This window comes from Lampris incognitus, chromosome 1 (genome assembly GCF_029633865.1).
Source record: "Lampris incognitus isolate fLamInc1 chromosome 1, fLamInc1.hap2, whole genome shotgun sequence".
Taxonomy (NCBI): Eukaryota; Metazoa; Chordata; class Actinopteri; order Lampriformes; family Lampridae; genus Lampris; species Lampris incognitus.
Genome location: NC_079211.1, coordinates 146,186,067 through 146,201,526, shown reverse-complemented (window position 1 = coordinate 146,201,526; position 15,460 = coordinate 146,186,067). Strand labels below are relative to the sequence as shown.

General features: G+C 54.6%; 1 protein-coding gene across 6 annotated transcripts in view; it reads right to left on the bottom strand.

Annotated features, from left to right (window-relative positions):
• The window catches only part of LOC130125100 (ral guanine nucleotide dissociation stimulator-like), an 87,100-nt gene that overhangs the window by 46,590 nt on the left and 25,050 nt on the right, over positions 1-15,460 (bottom strand). For 5 of the 6 annotated variants that reach the window (XM_056294591.1, XM_056294673.1, XM_056294755.1 and 2 more), the window contains exon 1: positions 9,425-9,696. The exons of the other annotated variant lie outside the window; for it this stretch is intronic. In XM_056294591.1, the coding sequence (XP_056150566.1) occupies positions 9,425-9,613 (189 nt within the window). In that variant the 5' untranslated portion in view covers positions 9,614-9,696. Of the gene's footprint in view, positions 1-9,424; positions 9,697-15,460 lie in introns of those variants that run through there. 6 annotated transcript variants of the gene reach the window in all.

Here is a 15,460-nt window from a genome sequence, read left to right as displayed (position 1 = left end):
GAGGGCGTGGACCGTAGCGGGGCCGGCTGAGGGCGTGGACGCCGGGCCGTTGCGTCGGTAGCGGGGCCGGCTGAGGGCGTGGACCGTAGCAGGGCCGGCTGAGGGCGTGGACCGTAGCGGGGCCGGCTGAGGGCGTGGACGCCGGGCCGTTGCGTCGGTAGCGGGGCCGGCTGAGGGCGTGGACCGTAGCGGGGCCGGCTGAGGGCGTGGACCATAGCGGGGCCGGCTGAGGGCGTGGACGCCGGGCCGTTGCGTCGGTAGCGGGGCCGGCTGAGGGCGTGGACCGTAGCGGGGCCGGCTGAGGGCGTGGACCGTAGCGGGGCCGGCTGAGGGCGTGGACGCCGGGCCGTTGCGTCGGTAGCGGGGCCGGCTGAGGGCGTGGACCGTAGCGGGGCCGGCTGAGGGCGTGGACCGTAGCGGGGCCGGCTGAGGGCGTGGACCGTAGCGGGGCCGGCTGAGGGCGTGGACCGTAGCGGGGCCGGCTGAGGGCGTGGACGCCGGGCCGCTGCGTCGGTAGCGGGGCAGGCTGAGGGCGTGGACCGTAGCGGGGCCGGCTGAGGGCGTGGACGCCGGGCCGTTGCGTCGGTAGCGGGGCCGGCTGAGGGCGTGGACCGTAGCGGGGCCGGCTGAGGGCGTGGACCGTAGCGGGGCCAGCTGAGGGCGTGGACCGTAGCAGGGCCGGCTGAGGGCGTGGACCGTAGCAGGGCCGGCTGAGGGCGTGGACCGTAGCGGGCGTGGACCATAGCGGGGCCGGCTGAGGGCGTGGACCGTAGCGGGGCCGGCTGAGGGCGTGGACCGTAGCGGGGCCGGCTGAGGGCGTGGACCGTAGCGGGGCCGGCTGAGGGCGTGGACCATAGCGGGGCCGGCTGAGGGCGTGGACCGTAGCAGGGCCGGCTGAGGGCGTGGACCGTAGCGGGGCCGGCTGAGGGCGTGGACCGTAGCGGGGCCGGCTGAGGGCGTGGACCATAGCGGGGCCGGCTGAGGGCGTGGACCGTAGCAGGGCCGGCTGAGGGCGTGGACCGTAGCTGGGCCGGCTGAGGGCGTGGACCGTAGCGGGGCCGGCTGAGGGCACGGACCATAGCGGGGCCGGCTGAGGGCGTGGACCGTAGCGGGGCCGGCTGAGGGCGTGGACCATAGCGGGGCCGGCTGAGGGCGTGGACCATAGCGGGGCTGGCTGAGGGCGTGGACCGTAGCGGGGCCGGCTGAGGGCGTGGACCATAGCGGGGCCGGCTGAGGGCGTGGACGCCGGGCCGCTGCGTCGGTAGCGGGGCAGGCTGAGGGCGTGGACCGTAGCGGGGCCGGCTGAGGGCGTGGACGCCGGGCCGCTGCGTCGGTAGCGGGGCAGGCTGAGGGCGTGGACCGTAGCGGGGCCGGCTGAGGGCGTGGACGCCGGGCCGCTGCGTCGGTAGCGGGGCCGGCTGAGGGCGTGGACCGTAGCGGGGCCGCTGCGTCGGTAGCGGGGCCGGCTGAGGCCAAGCCGGCATGAAGGCGCCCAGCACACACACAGTTAAGCCTTGGGCCTCCATCCTGTAAAGTCATCTGCTCCTTCTCTGTGGGAATCCTCCCCGACTGCTCCAGCAGAAGAAAGAGTGTTTGTTTGTGTGCGTCGGTGGGTTTCGGCCGCTTGTGAAGCCTGAGAAGACAGACTCAGTAGAGACAAGCCTCCTTTGTTCAGACACCATGGACGTCAGCCCCGTCTTCACACCACCGTTGTAGTGGGTGTGGACGCCGCTCTTAGCTTCTGAACTCACGTGTGATTGGATTTCGCCCGCGTGGGCAACGTGGGGCCGCTGCAAACGCCCGTGTCTGTGGTCGAGTCCAGAATCACTGACAAGCCATTACCGCGGGAAGCCGCCCCACCGAGGAAACGGGACGCGGTTAAATAACGGTAGTTAATAACCATGCAGTCACTTAAATAAGGAGTTGGGGCGTCCGGGTGGCGTGGCGGTCTATTCCGTTGCCTACCAACACGGGGGGTCGCCGGTTCAAATCCCGGCGTTACCTCCGGCTTGGTCGGGCGTCCCTACAGACACAGTTGGGCGTGTCTGCGGGTGGGAAGCCGGACGTGGGTGTGTGTCCCGGCCGCTGCACTAGCGCCTCCACTGGTTGGTCGGGGAACTGGGGGGAATAGCGTGATCCTCCCACATGCTACCTCCCCCCCCCCCCCCGGTGAAACTCCTCGCTGTCCGGTGAAAAGAAGCGGCTGGCGACACCACATATATCGGACTCCCCCGGATCGGCAGATGGGGTGGAGCACAGCGACCAGGATGGCTCGGAAGAGTGGGGTAATTGGACGGACGCAATTGGGGGGGGAAAGGGGGGGGTGTAAATATATAAATAAAGAGTTATTCCGTCATCAAACCATGCTTTGTTTGTCGGGTCTCTTTATAAAATACTCGTTATAAAAAATCAGTTAACGAGAAAAAAGACTCTTTGCTAATTGTCTGTGAAGCACCCTGAACTGCCCCCCCCCCTGCATGAAATGAGCGGTGTAAGTGAACTATAAATAACACCGGCTGTGGCCATGTCACCGGTCATCCCCCCCCCCCCCCCCCCCGGTGTAGATGACTACCCATGACATCATCTGTTGGACAGCACGTCTCTTTTTCAGCCATCCCTCCCTCCATCCATCCCACGCCTGCTTCACCCAGTCAGTCATAGACACAGACAGACAGACAGACAGACAGACAGACAGACAGACAGACAGACAGACAGACAGACAGATACAGATAAAGACAGACAGAGACAGTCCTCTATGTAACAGCATTATTTCTAAAACAGAAGTATGACACAGTAGTTACTGGATCTCTTAGCAAACCCCCAGTTCAAAGCCACACCATCCTCTTGCCTGCATGTACACGATATTACACACACACACACACACACACATATATATATATAGCTATATAGATACAGTGATATACACTACCGTTCAAAAGTTTGGGATCACCCAAACAATTTTGTGTTTTCCATGAAAAGTCACACTTATTCACCACCATATGTTGTGAAATGAATAGAAAATAGAGTCAAGACATTGACAAGGTTAGAAATAATGATTTGTATTTGAAATAAGATTTTTTTTACATCAAACTTTGCTTTCGTCAAAGAATCCTCCATTTGCAGCAATTACAGCATTGCAGACCTTTGGCATTCTAGCTGTTAATTTGTTGAGGTAATCTGGAGAAATTGCACCCCACGCTTCCAGAAGCAGCTCCCACAAGTTGGATTGGTTGGATGGGCACTTCTTTGAGCAGATTGAGTTTCTGGAGCATCACATTTGTGGGGTCAATTAAATGCTCAAAATGGCCAGAAAAAGAGAACTTTCATCTGAAACTCGACAGTCTATTCTTGTTCTTAGAAATGAAGGCTATTCCATGCGAGAAATTGCTAAGAAATTGAAGATTTCCTACACCAGTGTGTACTACTCCCTTTAGAGGACAGCACAAACAGGCTCTAACAGGTACTATTTAATGAAGATGCCAGTTGGGGACCTGTGAGGCGTCTGTTTCTCAAACTAGAGACTCTAATGTACTTATCTTCTTGCTCAGTTGTGCAACGCGGCCTCCCACTTCTTTTTCTACTCTGGTTAGAGCCTGTTTGTGCTGTCCTCTGAAGGGAGTAGTACACACCGGTGTAGGAAATCTTCAATTTCTTAGCAATTTCTCGCATGGAATAGCCTTCATTTCTAAGAACAAGAATAGACTGTCGAGTTTCAGATGAAAGTTCTCTTTTTCTGGCCATTTTGAGCATTTAATTGACCCCACAAATGTGATGCTCCAGAAACTCAATCTGCTCAAAGAAGTGCCCATCCAACCAATCCAACTTGTGGGAGCTGCTTCTGGAAGCGTGGGGTGAAATTTCTCCAGATTACCTCAACAAATTAACAGCTAGAATGCCAAAGGTCTGCAATGCTGTAATTGCTGCAAATGGAGGATTCTTTGACGAAAGCAAAGTTTGATGTAAAAAAAATCTTATTTCAAATACAAATCATTATTTCTAACCTTGTCAATGTCTTGACTCTATTTTCTATTCATTTCACAACATATGGTGGTGAATAAGTGTGACTTTTCATGGAAAACACAAAATTGTTTGGGTGATCCCAAACTTTTGAACGGTAGTGTAGATATAGATATAGTGATATGGATAGACCGATACATAGATAGATATAGCTATAGAGATATAGATATATAGAGATATAGATATATATGTACACGAATGTATGGCAATATGTACACAAACGTATGTCATGCCAATAAAGCAAATATTGAATTGAATTGAATATAGATAGATAGATAGATAGATAGATAGATAGATAGATAGATAGATAGATAGATAGATAGATAGACAGATAGATAGATAGATAGATAGATAGATAGATAGATAGATAGATAGATAGATAGATAGATAGATAGATAGATAGATAGATAGATAGATAGATAGATAGATAGATAGATAGATAAAGGCTGCTGCTTGGACAGGTTATACAGAGTCGGAGGGATCAAACACACTTTGGTTTCACATCTGCCAGCCGACAAGGCCGGCAACCCAGTGAGCCACCACACCAACACACTAACACACTAACACACCAGCACACTAACACACCAACACACCAACACACTAACACACCAGCACACCAGCACACCAACACACCAACACACCAGCACACCAACACACCAACACACCAACACACTAACACACTAACACACCAACACACCAGCACACCAACACACCAACACACCAGCACACCAGCACACTAACACACCAACACACCAGCACACTAACACACCAGCACACCAACACACCAGCACACTAACACACTAACACACTAACACACCAGCACACCAACACACCAGCACACTAACACACTAACACACCAGCACACCAGCACACCAACACACCAGCACACCAACACACTAACACACCAGCACACTAACACACCAGCACACCAACACACCAGCACACTAACACACCAACACACCATCACACCATCACACCAGTACACAAGCACACTAACACACCAGCACACCAGCACACCAGTACACAAGCACACTAACACACTAACACACTAACACACCAACACACCAGCACACCAGTACACAAGCACACTAACACACTAACACACTAACACACTAACACACCAGCACACTAACACACCAGCACACTAACACACCATCACACCAGTACACAAGCACACTAACACACCAGCACACCAGCACACCAACACACTAACACACCAGCACACTAACACACTAACACACCAGCACACTAACACACTAACACACAAGCACACTAACACACCAGCACACAAGCACACTAACACACTAACACACTAACACACCAGCACACAAGCACACTAACACACTAACACACCAGCACACTAACACACCAACACACAAGCACACTAACACACCAGCACACCAGCACACCAACACACTAACACACTAACACACCAGCACACTAACACACTAACACACCAGCACACTAACACACTAACACACCAACACACTAACACACTAACACACCAGCACACTAACACACCAACACACCAGCACACTAACACACCAGCACACTAACACACCAGCACACCAGCACACTAACACACCAACACACTAACACACCAGTACACAAGCACACTAACACACCAGCACACCAACACACCAACACACTAACACACCAGCACACTAACACACCAACACACTAACACACCAGCACACTAACACACCAACACACCAGCACACTAACACACCAGCACACCAGCACACTAACACACCAGCACACTAACACACCAGCACACTAACACACCAACACACCAGCACACTAACACACCAACACACCAGCACACTAACACACCAGCACACCAGCACACTAACACACCAGCACACTAACACACCAGCACACTAACACACCAACACACCAGCACACTAACACACCAACACACCAGCACACTAACACACCAGCACACTAACACACCAGCACACTAACACACCAACACACCAGCACACCAACACACCAACACACCAACACACCAGCACACTAACACACCAGCACACCAGCACACTAACACACCAGCACACTAACACACCAGCACACCAGCACACCAACACACCAGCACACCAACACACCAACACACCAACACACCAGCACACTAACACACCAGCACACCAACACACCAGCACACTAACACACCAACACACCAACACACCAGCACACTAACACACCAACACACCAACACACCAGCACACTAACACACTAACACACCAGCACACTAACACACCAGCACACCAGCACACCAACACACCAGCACACCAACACACCAACACACCAACACACCAGCACACTAACACACCAGCACACCAACACACCAGCACACTAACACACCAACACACCAACACACCAGCACACTAACACACCAGCACACCAACACACCAACACACCAACACACCAACACACCAGCACACCAACACACCAACACACCAACACACCAGCACACCAACACACCAGCACACCAACACACCAGCACACTAACACACCAGCACACCAACACACCAACACACTAACACACCAACACACCAACACACCAACACACCAGCACACTAACACACCAACACACCAGCACACTAACACACTAACACACTAACACACCAACACACCAGCACACTAACACACCAACACACCAACACACCAGCACACCAACACACCAGCACACCAGCACACTAACACACCAGCACACTAACACACCAACACACCAGCACACTAACACACCAGCACACTAACACACCAACACACCAGCACACCAGCACACCAACACACTAACACACCAACACACCAGCACACCAGCACACTAACACACTAACACACCAACACACCAGCACACCAGCACACCAACACACTAACACACCAACACACCAGCACACCAACACACTAACACACCAACACACTAACACACCAACACACCAGCACACCAACACACCAGCACACTAACACACCAACACACCAGCACACCAGCACACTAACACACCAGCACACCAGCACACCAGCACACTAACACACCAGCACACTAACACACTAACACACCAGCACACTAACACACTAACACACCAACACACCAGCACACTAACACACCAGCACACCAGCACACCAGCACACTAACACACCAGCACACTAACACACCAGCACACTAACACACCAGCACACCAACACACCAGCACACTAACACACCAACACACCAGCACACTAACACACCAGCACACTAACACACCAGCACACTAACACACCAGCACACCAATACACCAACACACCAGCACACTAACACACCAGCACACCAACACACCAACACACCAGCACACTAACACACCAGCACACCAACACACCAACACACCAACACACTAACACACCAACACACCAACACACTAACACACTAACACACCAACACACCAGCACACTAACACACCAGCACACCAACACACCAACACACCAACACACCAGCACACCAACACACCAGCACACCAGCACACTAACACACCAACACACCACCACACCAGCACACCAGCACACTAACACACCAGCACACCAACACACCAACACACCAGCACACCAACACACCAGCACACCAGCACACTAACACACCAACACACCAACACACCAGCACACCAACACACCAGCACACCAACACACCAGCACACTAACACACCAGCACACCAACACACCAACACACCAACACACCAGCACACCAGCACACTAACACACCAACACACCAACACACCAACACACCAGCACACCAACACACCAGCACACCAACACACCAGCACACTAACACACTAACACACCAGCACACCAACACACCAACACACCAGCACACCAACACACCAGCACACCAACACACCAACACACCAACACACCAGCACACCAACACACCAGCACACCAACACACCAGCACACCAGCCAGAGAGCCGCTGGACGTGGGTCCTGAGACCTCCGGCCGACGCCAGAGGGAAAGAAAGGCAGCGATTGTGAAGGAAACCCCTTGCCCGTGAGGGGGGGGGGATTAGGCATTAGGTAATTGTGTTACTGGAAAGGATTAGATTAGAGGAAAGCGAGGCAGCGTAGAGGAGGGGAGAGGAGGAGGGCTGGTGGGAGAGAAGATTCCAGTACTATCTACGCCCGAGATATGCAAATCTCCACAGACCGGCTTTAAACACACGCCTATCACAATTAGAGGAACACCTCCGTACGCCCGGTAACCAATGACAGAAATAAACCCCGGCTTGTTTACAAACAACGGGCTGTCCGGCTGGCCCGGCACCAGCCGCCATGTAGTGACATCATCCGACACCGTCCCGCTGATCCGCAGGCCCGGTCGCCACCATGATTACTCATCTGGCCTGCACAATCCGGCCCCGCGCGCACAAATCCTCTCCACAGTCCAGGACAGATTCGTTAAAGGCGGCTGGTGGAGGTTTTAGACGCATCATATTCCGGTCCGGACCTGACGGGAGTGGACTGAAGAGGGGACGAACAGTTTGGGGCAAACAGTACCAACACACTGACAGGATGTGACGGGGGCGACAATCACAACATGGCCCATGTTGTGATTGAACACAACCCTAACCCAACATCACACAGCACAACAACATTTGCCTCGGCGGGCTTTTACAGTAACCCAACATCCTGCCCTTTGACCCTCGTATCAGACGAGGGACAACTCCCTAAAAACCCTTTAACAGGGAGAAACACACCTCAGGGAGGAGCGCCAGGGGAGGGGTCTCCCCCCCGCCCCCCCCCCCCGGTACTGAGGGACCTGTAATGGATGTTGTGTGTACGGTGGATGTGGTGGGTGTAGAAGCGGATCTACCGGACGACTGTTGGTGCTTTCTAAGACATGTACACGGCGGGATAGCGGATGGATGGTAAATATTGAGTAATTTTGATTAAATATTGGAAAAAAATTTTTATAAACTTGGCCTGGCGGACTGTCCGGGGTGTCTCCCCGCCTGCTGCCCAGTCACTGCTGGGATAGGCTCCCGCATCCCCCGCCAGCCTGAGAGCAGGGCAGGCGGTGTGGGTGATGGATGGATGGCTGGATGGATGGATGGCTGGATGGATGGATGGATGGATGGATGGATGAATATTGATAAATGATCTTTACTAATATGGATGCGATGACCAAGCAGGTAGAGAGACATGCATTTCTCATTTAGCTAAAACAGTGGCACAGGTCCAGAAAACGGTCTGGCTCCGCTGTAACAGGAGCCTTTAAGACCTACCAGAACCACGATCCCACAACTCGCCCAGTCTCCGGCCCACAGACCCACGTTATGTCCACATAGCGGGCAGAGCCACCGTGACGCATCACTTCACTAACAGGTCTCCCGCAGCCGGACGGACCCGACCCAAACCGGCGAACCGGACCGGCGCGCGAGCTCACCTCCAGCAAGGGCAGGTCGGGATCCAAGTGCGTAAAGCTGTGCAGCACCACGGGGCTCTGGTCCTCCGTCACCTCCAGTTTCACGCCGTCCCAAATGTGGCGCATCCTCCAGGACGCGTCGAACATGTCGTCCCGCTGACCCGGCCGGACGCGCTGCGCCCCCGACTGCATGCCCGCCGCGTACACCATGGAGAACCGCGGTGGGCTTTACTCGACCGGCGTATATCCTCCTAATCCATCCTCCGTACGCACACGAACACACGCACACACACGCATACGAACACACGCAAACACACGCAGCGATCCTGCCGTTCACTGTGACGGGCGGCTCCGGCGTACCAACCCTCCTCCTCCTCTTCCTCCTCCTCCTCCGCGACACAGCCGGCCCGACGCCCCGCCTCTCCGCGGGAAATGACGTCACTCCTTTCGCCCGCCGCCGGTGTTGGTTTCTACGGCAACCGTCCGCGGATAGAACGCCCGACCCACTCCGCGGTTCCGCTTCGGCAGCTGCCGCAAAACCGCCGCACCCCCCCCCCAAGCATGCGAACCGGTCCGCCGTCCAGCTTTGTTTTGAAGGGCGGAGAGAAACCCCACCTCCCCAACCCCACCCCCCCGCGATATAGACGATATGAACCCAAGCTGACGAGCATCCAGGTCCGCGGGAGCCTCAGCCGTCACCCGTTGGTTCGACTGAGCGTTGAGCAATTGCCAGGCAAAGATAGACAGATAGGGAGGAGGAAGGAGGAGGAGGGGGGAGGAGGAGGGAGGGAGGGGAGGGGCGGGAATCTGCTTGTGTCTGTGGGGGATTTCCACCAGGCTTTAACTGCTAAGCTGCCTCCACGTCTGTGGATGCTATATATAGAGGAAGCCCACAGACCTCCATAGACCTCCACAGACCCCCACAGCCCTCCAGACCTCCACAGACCCCCACAGACCTCCACAGCCCTCCACAGCCCCCCACAGACCTCCACAGCCCTCCACAGACCCCCGCAAACCTCCACAGCCCTCCACAGACCTCCCCACCCTCCACAGACCCCCACAGACCTCCATAGACCCCCACAGACCTCAACAGCCCTCCACAGACCTCCACAGCCCCCAACAGCCCTCCACAGCCCTCCACAGACCCCCACAGACCTCCACAGACCTCCACAGCCCTCCACAGACCCCCACAGCCGGCAGTACAGAACATAAGCCCCGTGATGCTGCAGAAGGCGCCCCCTGCAGGAAACGGAAACCGTTTCCAGATGAATATTCAGTTTCACACTCGACGGGTCGGCAGCACAGTAAGGGCATGGACGAAAGAGACCTCAACAGGAATAATAATAATAATAAAAAAGGGGGTTGGTTTGAAACATAAGGAACGCATGCGGGGGACGTTTGCTGACTCAAACGGAAGAAGAGGAGGCCCGCACGGTTCACACGGAGCCTCGGTGGATTTATTTACCGACACCGCCCCCTAGGGGCACCACCGAGAACAGCCTCACAGCGCCGTTTAATCAGCCAAGGAAACAGACCCTCTCCTCTGTAGTCTCTTAAAATGTCACACATTTTTTTGTTGGTGCTACAAATGTAATATATACACTACCGTTCAAAAGTTTGGGATCACCCAAACAATTTCGTGTTTTCCATGAAAAGTCACACTTATTCACCACCATATGTTGTGAAATGAATAGAAAATAGAGTCAAGACATTGACAAGGTTAGAAATAATGATTTGTATTTGAAATAAGATTTTTTTTACATCAAACTTTGCTTTCGTCAAAGAATCCTCCATTTGCAGCAATTACAGCATTGCAGACCTTTGGCATTCTAGCTGTTAATTTGTTGAGGTAATCTGAAGAAATTGCACCCCACGCTTCCAGAAGCAGCTCCCACAAGTTGGATTGGTTGGATGGGCACTTCTTTGAGCAGATTGAGTTTCTGGAGCATCACATTTGTGGGGTCAATTAAACGCTCAAAATGGCCAGAAAAAGAGAACTTTCATCTGAAACTCGACAGTCTATTCTTGTTCTTAGAAATGAAGGCTATTCCATGCGAGAAATTGCTAAGAAATTGAAGATTTCCTACACCGGTGTGTACTACTCCCTTCAGAGGACAGCACAAACAGGCTCTAACAGGTACTATTTAATGAAGATGCCAGTTGGGGACCTGTGAGGCGTCTGTTTCTCAAACTAGAGACTCTAATGTACTTATCTTCTTGCTCAGTTGTGCAACGCGGCCTCCCACTTCTTTTTCTACTCTGGTTAGAGCCTGTTTGTGCTGTCCTCTGAAGGGAGTAGTACACACCGGTGTAGGAAATCTTCAATTTCTTAGCAATTTCTCGCATGGAATAGCCTTCATTTCTAAGAACAAGAATAGACTGTCGAGTTTCAGATGAAAGTTCTCTTTTTCTGGCCATTTTGAGCGTTTAATTGACCCCACAAATGTGATGCTCCAGAAACTCAATCTGCTCAAAGAAGTGCCCATCCAACCAATCCAACTTGTGGGAGCTGCTTCTGGAAGCGTGGGGTGCAATTTCTCCAGATTACCTCAACAAATTAACAGCTAGAATGCCAAAGGTCTGCAATGCTGTAATTGCTGCAAATGGAGGATTCTTTGACGAAAGCAAAGTTTGATGTAAAAAAAATCTTATTTCAAATACAAATCATTATTTCTAACCTTGTCAATGTCTTGACTCTATTTTCTATTCATTTCACAACATATGGTGGTGAATAAGTGTGACTTTTCATGGAAAACACAAAATTGTTTGGGTGATCCCAAACTTTTGAACGGTAGTGTATATATATATATATATATATATATATATATATATATATATATATATAATGTCACATCACTCCTATCCTGTAATATCAGGAAGTTGAGCTGACAGTTAGTGCGAGAACAGGTTTTAAGATCATTTAATATCACGTTCTTCATAAATGGTATGTCCATTATAATTGTGTTATCCTCTTTCAATGTTGTATTGTGTAAATTGCGTGAACACAACATCCATTGCACGCTTTCCGTCTTGGGAGAGAGATCCCTCCTCTGGTGCTCTCCCTGAGGTTCCCTCCTATTCGTTCTCCCTGTTATATATATATATATATATATATATATATATATATATAGGGAGTTGTTCCTTATCCGATGAGAGGGTCTAAGGACAGGTTGTTGTGTTGCTGTTAAGCCCACTGAGGCAAATTTGTAATTTGTGATATTGGGCTACACAAATAAAATTGATTTGATTTGATTTAACTTATTTATAAATTTTTTAAACGAATTTGCTCCAGACCACTCTTTCAAACCTTTGTTGCTTTGATTCTACCTTTTATTGGCTGTCTGTCTTATTGCTGTATATTCTATTGTGTTTCTTTCCTTTTCTGTACAGCACTTTATAAACTTTATTATTAATCATCATTATTATTATTGTTATTATTATTCCAAGAAGGCAAACTCAGACTCATGGTAAAGCAGCCTTCTGTGTGTGTGTGGTTCTTAACTGTGTTATGTTCCCCAGTACCGACTTGTATGGAAACACGTCTTTGTCATGGTGCTTGTCGATTCGTTTATTTTGTCTGCTTTATGTTATCACTAACTTGTCCCTGACTGATTGACTGGCTGACCGACTGATCGTGCTTGACACGATTGGGCCGCTGGATCAGGTGACCAATGGCGTCACCGAAGTTACACGATTGGTCAGCTGAGCGCCCGTGAGGCACGAGGGAGAGGCCCTGTTAAAGCGCCCCCGAATAACCACCACTCAGACAAAACGCTCACTGGCCAGCTCACAAAGGGACTGCGCGGCTTTTGGGGCCGCTAAACCCGCACAAACGAGACGAACACAAACCTCAAAGCCCCCGCAAAGGGTGAAATGCAACACCAGCCGTGCTGCCAAGCAAACAGTGTAAGTGTTTACAGTAGGTAATACGCACCACGTTTGTCGCAAAATTGGCCCCTTTCTATGCAAATGAGCCTCATTGCAAAACACCGGCGCTAATAGCCCCATGCAGTCAAGAGTGGAAATGATTGGCGTCTTCAGAGAGTTGGTGCTAACTGACGCCCAGACTTTCCGGTGATCGTGGCCAGGCGAAGGCCGCGTCACGCCAGGCAAAGGCCTCGTCACGCCAGGCGAAGGCCTCGTCACGCCAGGCGAAGGCCTCGTCACGCCAGGCGAAGGCCCTGTCATGCCAGGCGAAGGCCTCGTCACGCCAGGCGAAGGCCCCGTCACGCCAGGCGAAGGCCTCGTCACGCCAGGCGAAGGCCCCGTCACGCCAGGCGAAGGCCTCGTCACGCCAGGCGAAGGCCTCGTCACGCCACGCGAAGGCCTCGTCACGCCAGGCGAAGGCCCCGTCACGCCAGGCGAAGGCCTCGTCACGCCAGGCGAAGGCCCCGTCACGCCAGGCGAAGGCCCCGTCACGCCAGGCGAAGGCCTCGTCACGCCAGGCGAAGGCCTCGTCACGCCACGCGAAGGCCTCGTCACGCCAGGCGAAGGCCTCCTCACGCCACGTGAAGGCCTCGTCACGCCAGGCGAAGGCCTCGTCACGCCAGGCGAAGGCCTCGTCACGCCAGGCGAAGGCCCCGTCACGCCAGGCGAAGGCCCCGTCACGCCAGGCGAAGGCCCCGTCACGCCAGGCGAAGGCCTCGTCACGCCAGGCGAAGGCCCCGTCACGCCAGGCGAAGGCCTCGTCACGCCACGCGAAGGCCTCGTCACGCCAGGCGAAGGCCTCGTCACGCCAGGCGAAGGCCTCGTCACGCCAGGCGAAGGCCCCGTCACTCCAGGCGAAGGCCTCGTCACGCCAGGCGAAGGCCTCGTCACGCCACGCGAAGGCCTCGTCACGCCAGGCGAAGGCCCCGTCACGCCAGGCGAAGGCCTCGTCACGCCAGGCGAAGGCCCCGTCACGCCAGGCGAAGGCCTCGTCACGCCAGGCGAAGGCCCCGTCACGCCAGGCGAAGGCCCCGTCACGCCAGGCGAAGGCCTCGTCACGCCATGCGAAGGCCTCGTCACGCCATGCGAAGGCCTCGTCACGCCAGAGGAAGGCCTCGTCACGCCAGGCGAAGGCCTCGTCACGCCAGGCGAAGGCCTCGTCACGCCAGGCGAAGGCCCCGTCACGCCAGGCGAAGGCCTCGTCACGCCAGGCGAAGGCCTCGTCACGCCACGCGAAGGCCTCGTCACTCCAGGCGAAGGCCTCGTCACGCCAGGCGAAGGCCTCGTCACGCCAGGCGAAGGCCCCGTCACGCCAGGCGAAGGCCTCGTCACGCCAGGCGAAGGCCCCGTCACGCCAGGCGAAGGCCTCCTCACGCCACACGAAGGCCCCGTCACGCCAGGCGAAGGCCCCGTCACGCCAGGCGAAGGCCTCGTCACGCCAGGCGAAGGCCTCGTCACGCCACGCGAAGCCCTCCTCACGCCAGGCGAAGGCCTCGTCACGCCACGCGAAGGCCTCGTCACGCCAGGCGAAGGCCTCGTCACGCCACGCGAAGCCCTCCTCACGCCAGGCGAAGGCCTCGTCACGCCACGCGAAGGCCTCGTCACGCCACGCGAAGGCCTCGTCACGCCACGCGAAGGCCTCGTCACGCCAGGCGAAGGCCCCGTCACGCCAGGCGAAGGCCTCGTCACGCCAGGCGAAGGCCTCGTCACGAAAGGCGAAGGCCCCGTCACGCCAGGCGAAGGCCCCGTCACGCCAGGCGAAGGCCCCGTCACGCCAGGCGAAGGCCTCGTCACTCCAGGCGAAGGCCTCGTCACGCCAGGCGAAGGCCTCGTCACGCCAGGCGAAGGCCTCGTCACGAAAGGCGAAGGCCTCGTCACTCCAGGCGAAGGCCTCGTCACGCCAGGCGAAGGCCTCGTCACGCCAGGCGAAGGCCTCGTCACGAAAGGCGAAGGCCCCGTCACGCCAGGCGAAGGCCCCGTCACGCCAGGCGAAGGCCCCGTCACGCCAGGCGAAGGCCTCGTCACGCCAGGCGAAGGCCTCGTCACGCCAGGCGAAGGCCCCGTCAAGCCAGGCGAAGGCCCCGTCACGCCAGGCGAAGGCCCCGTCACGCCACGCGAAGGCCTCGTCAC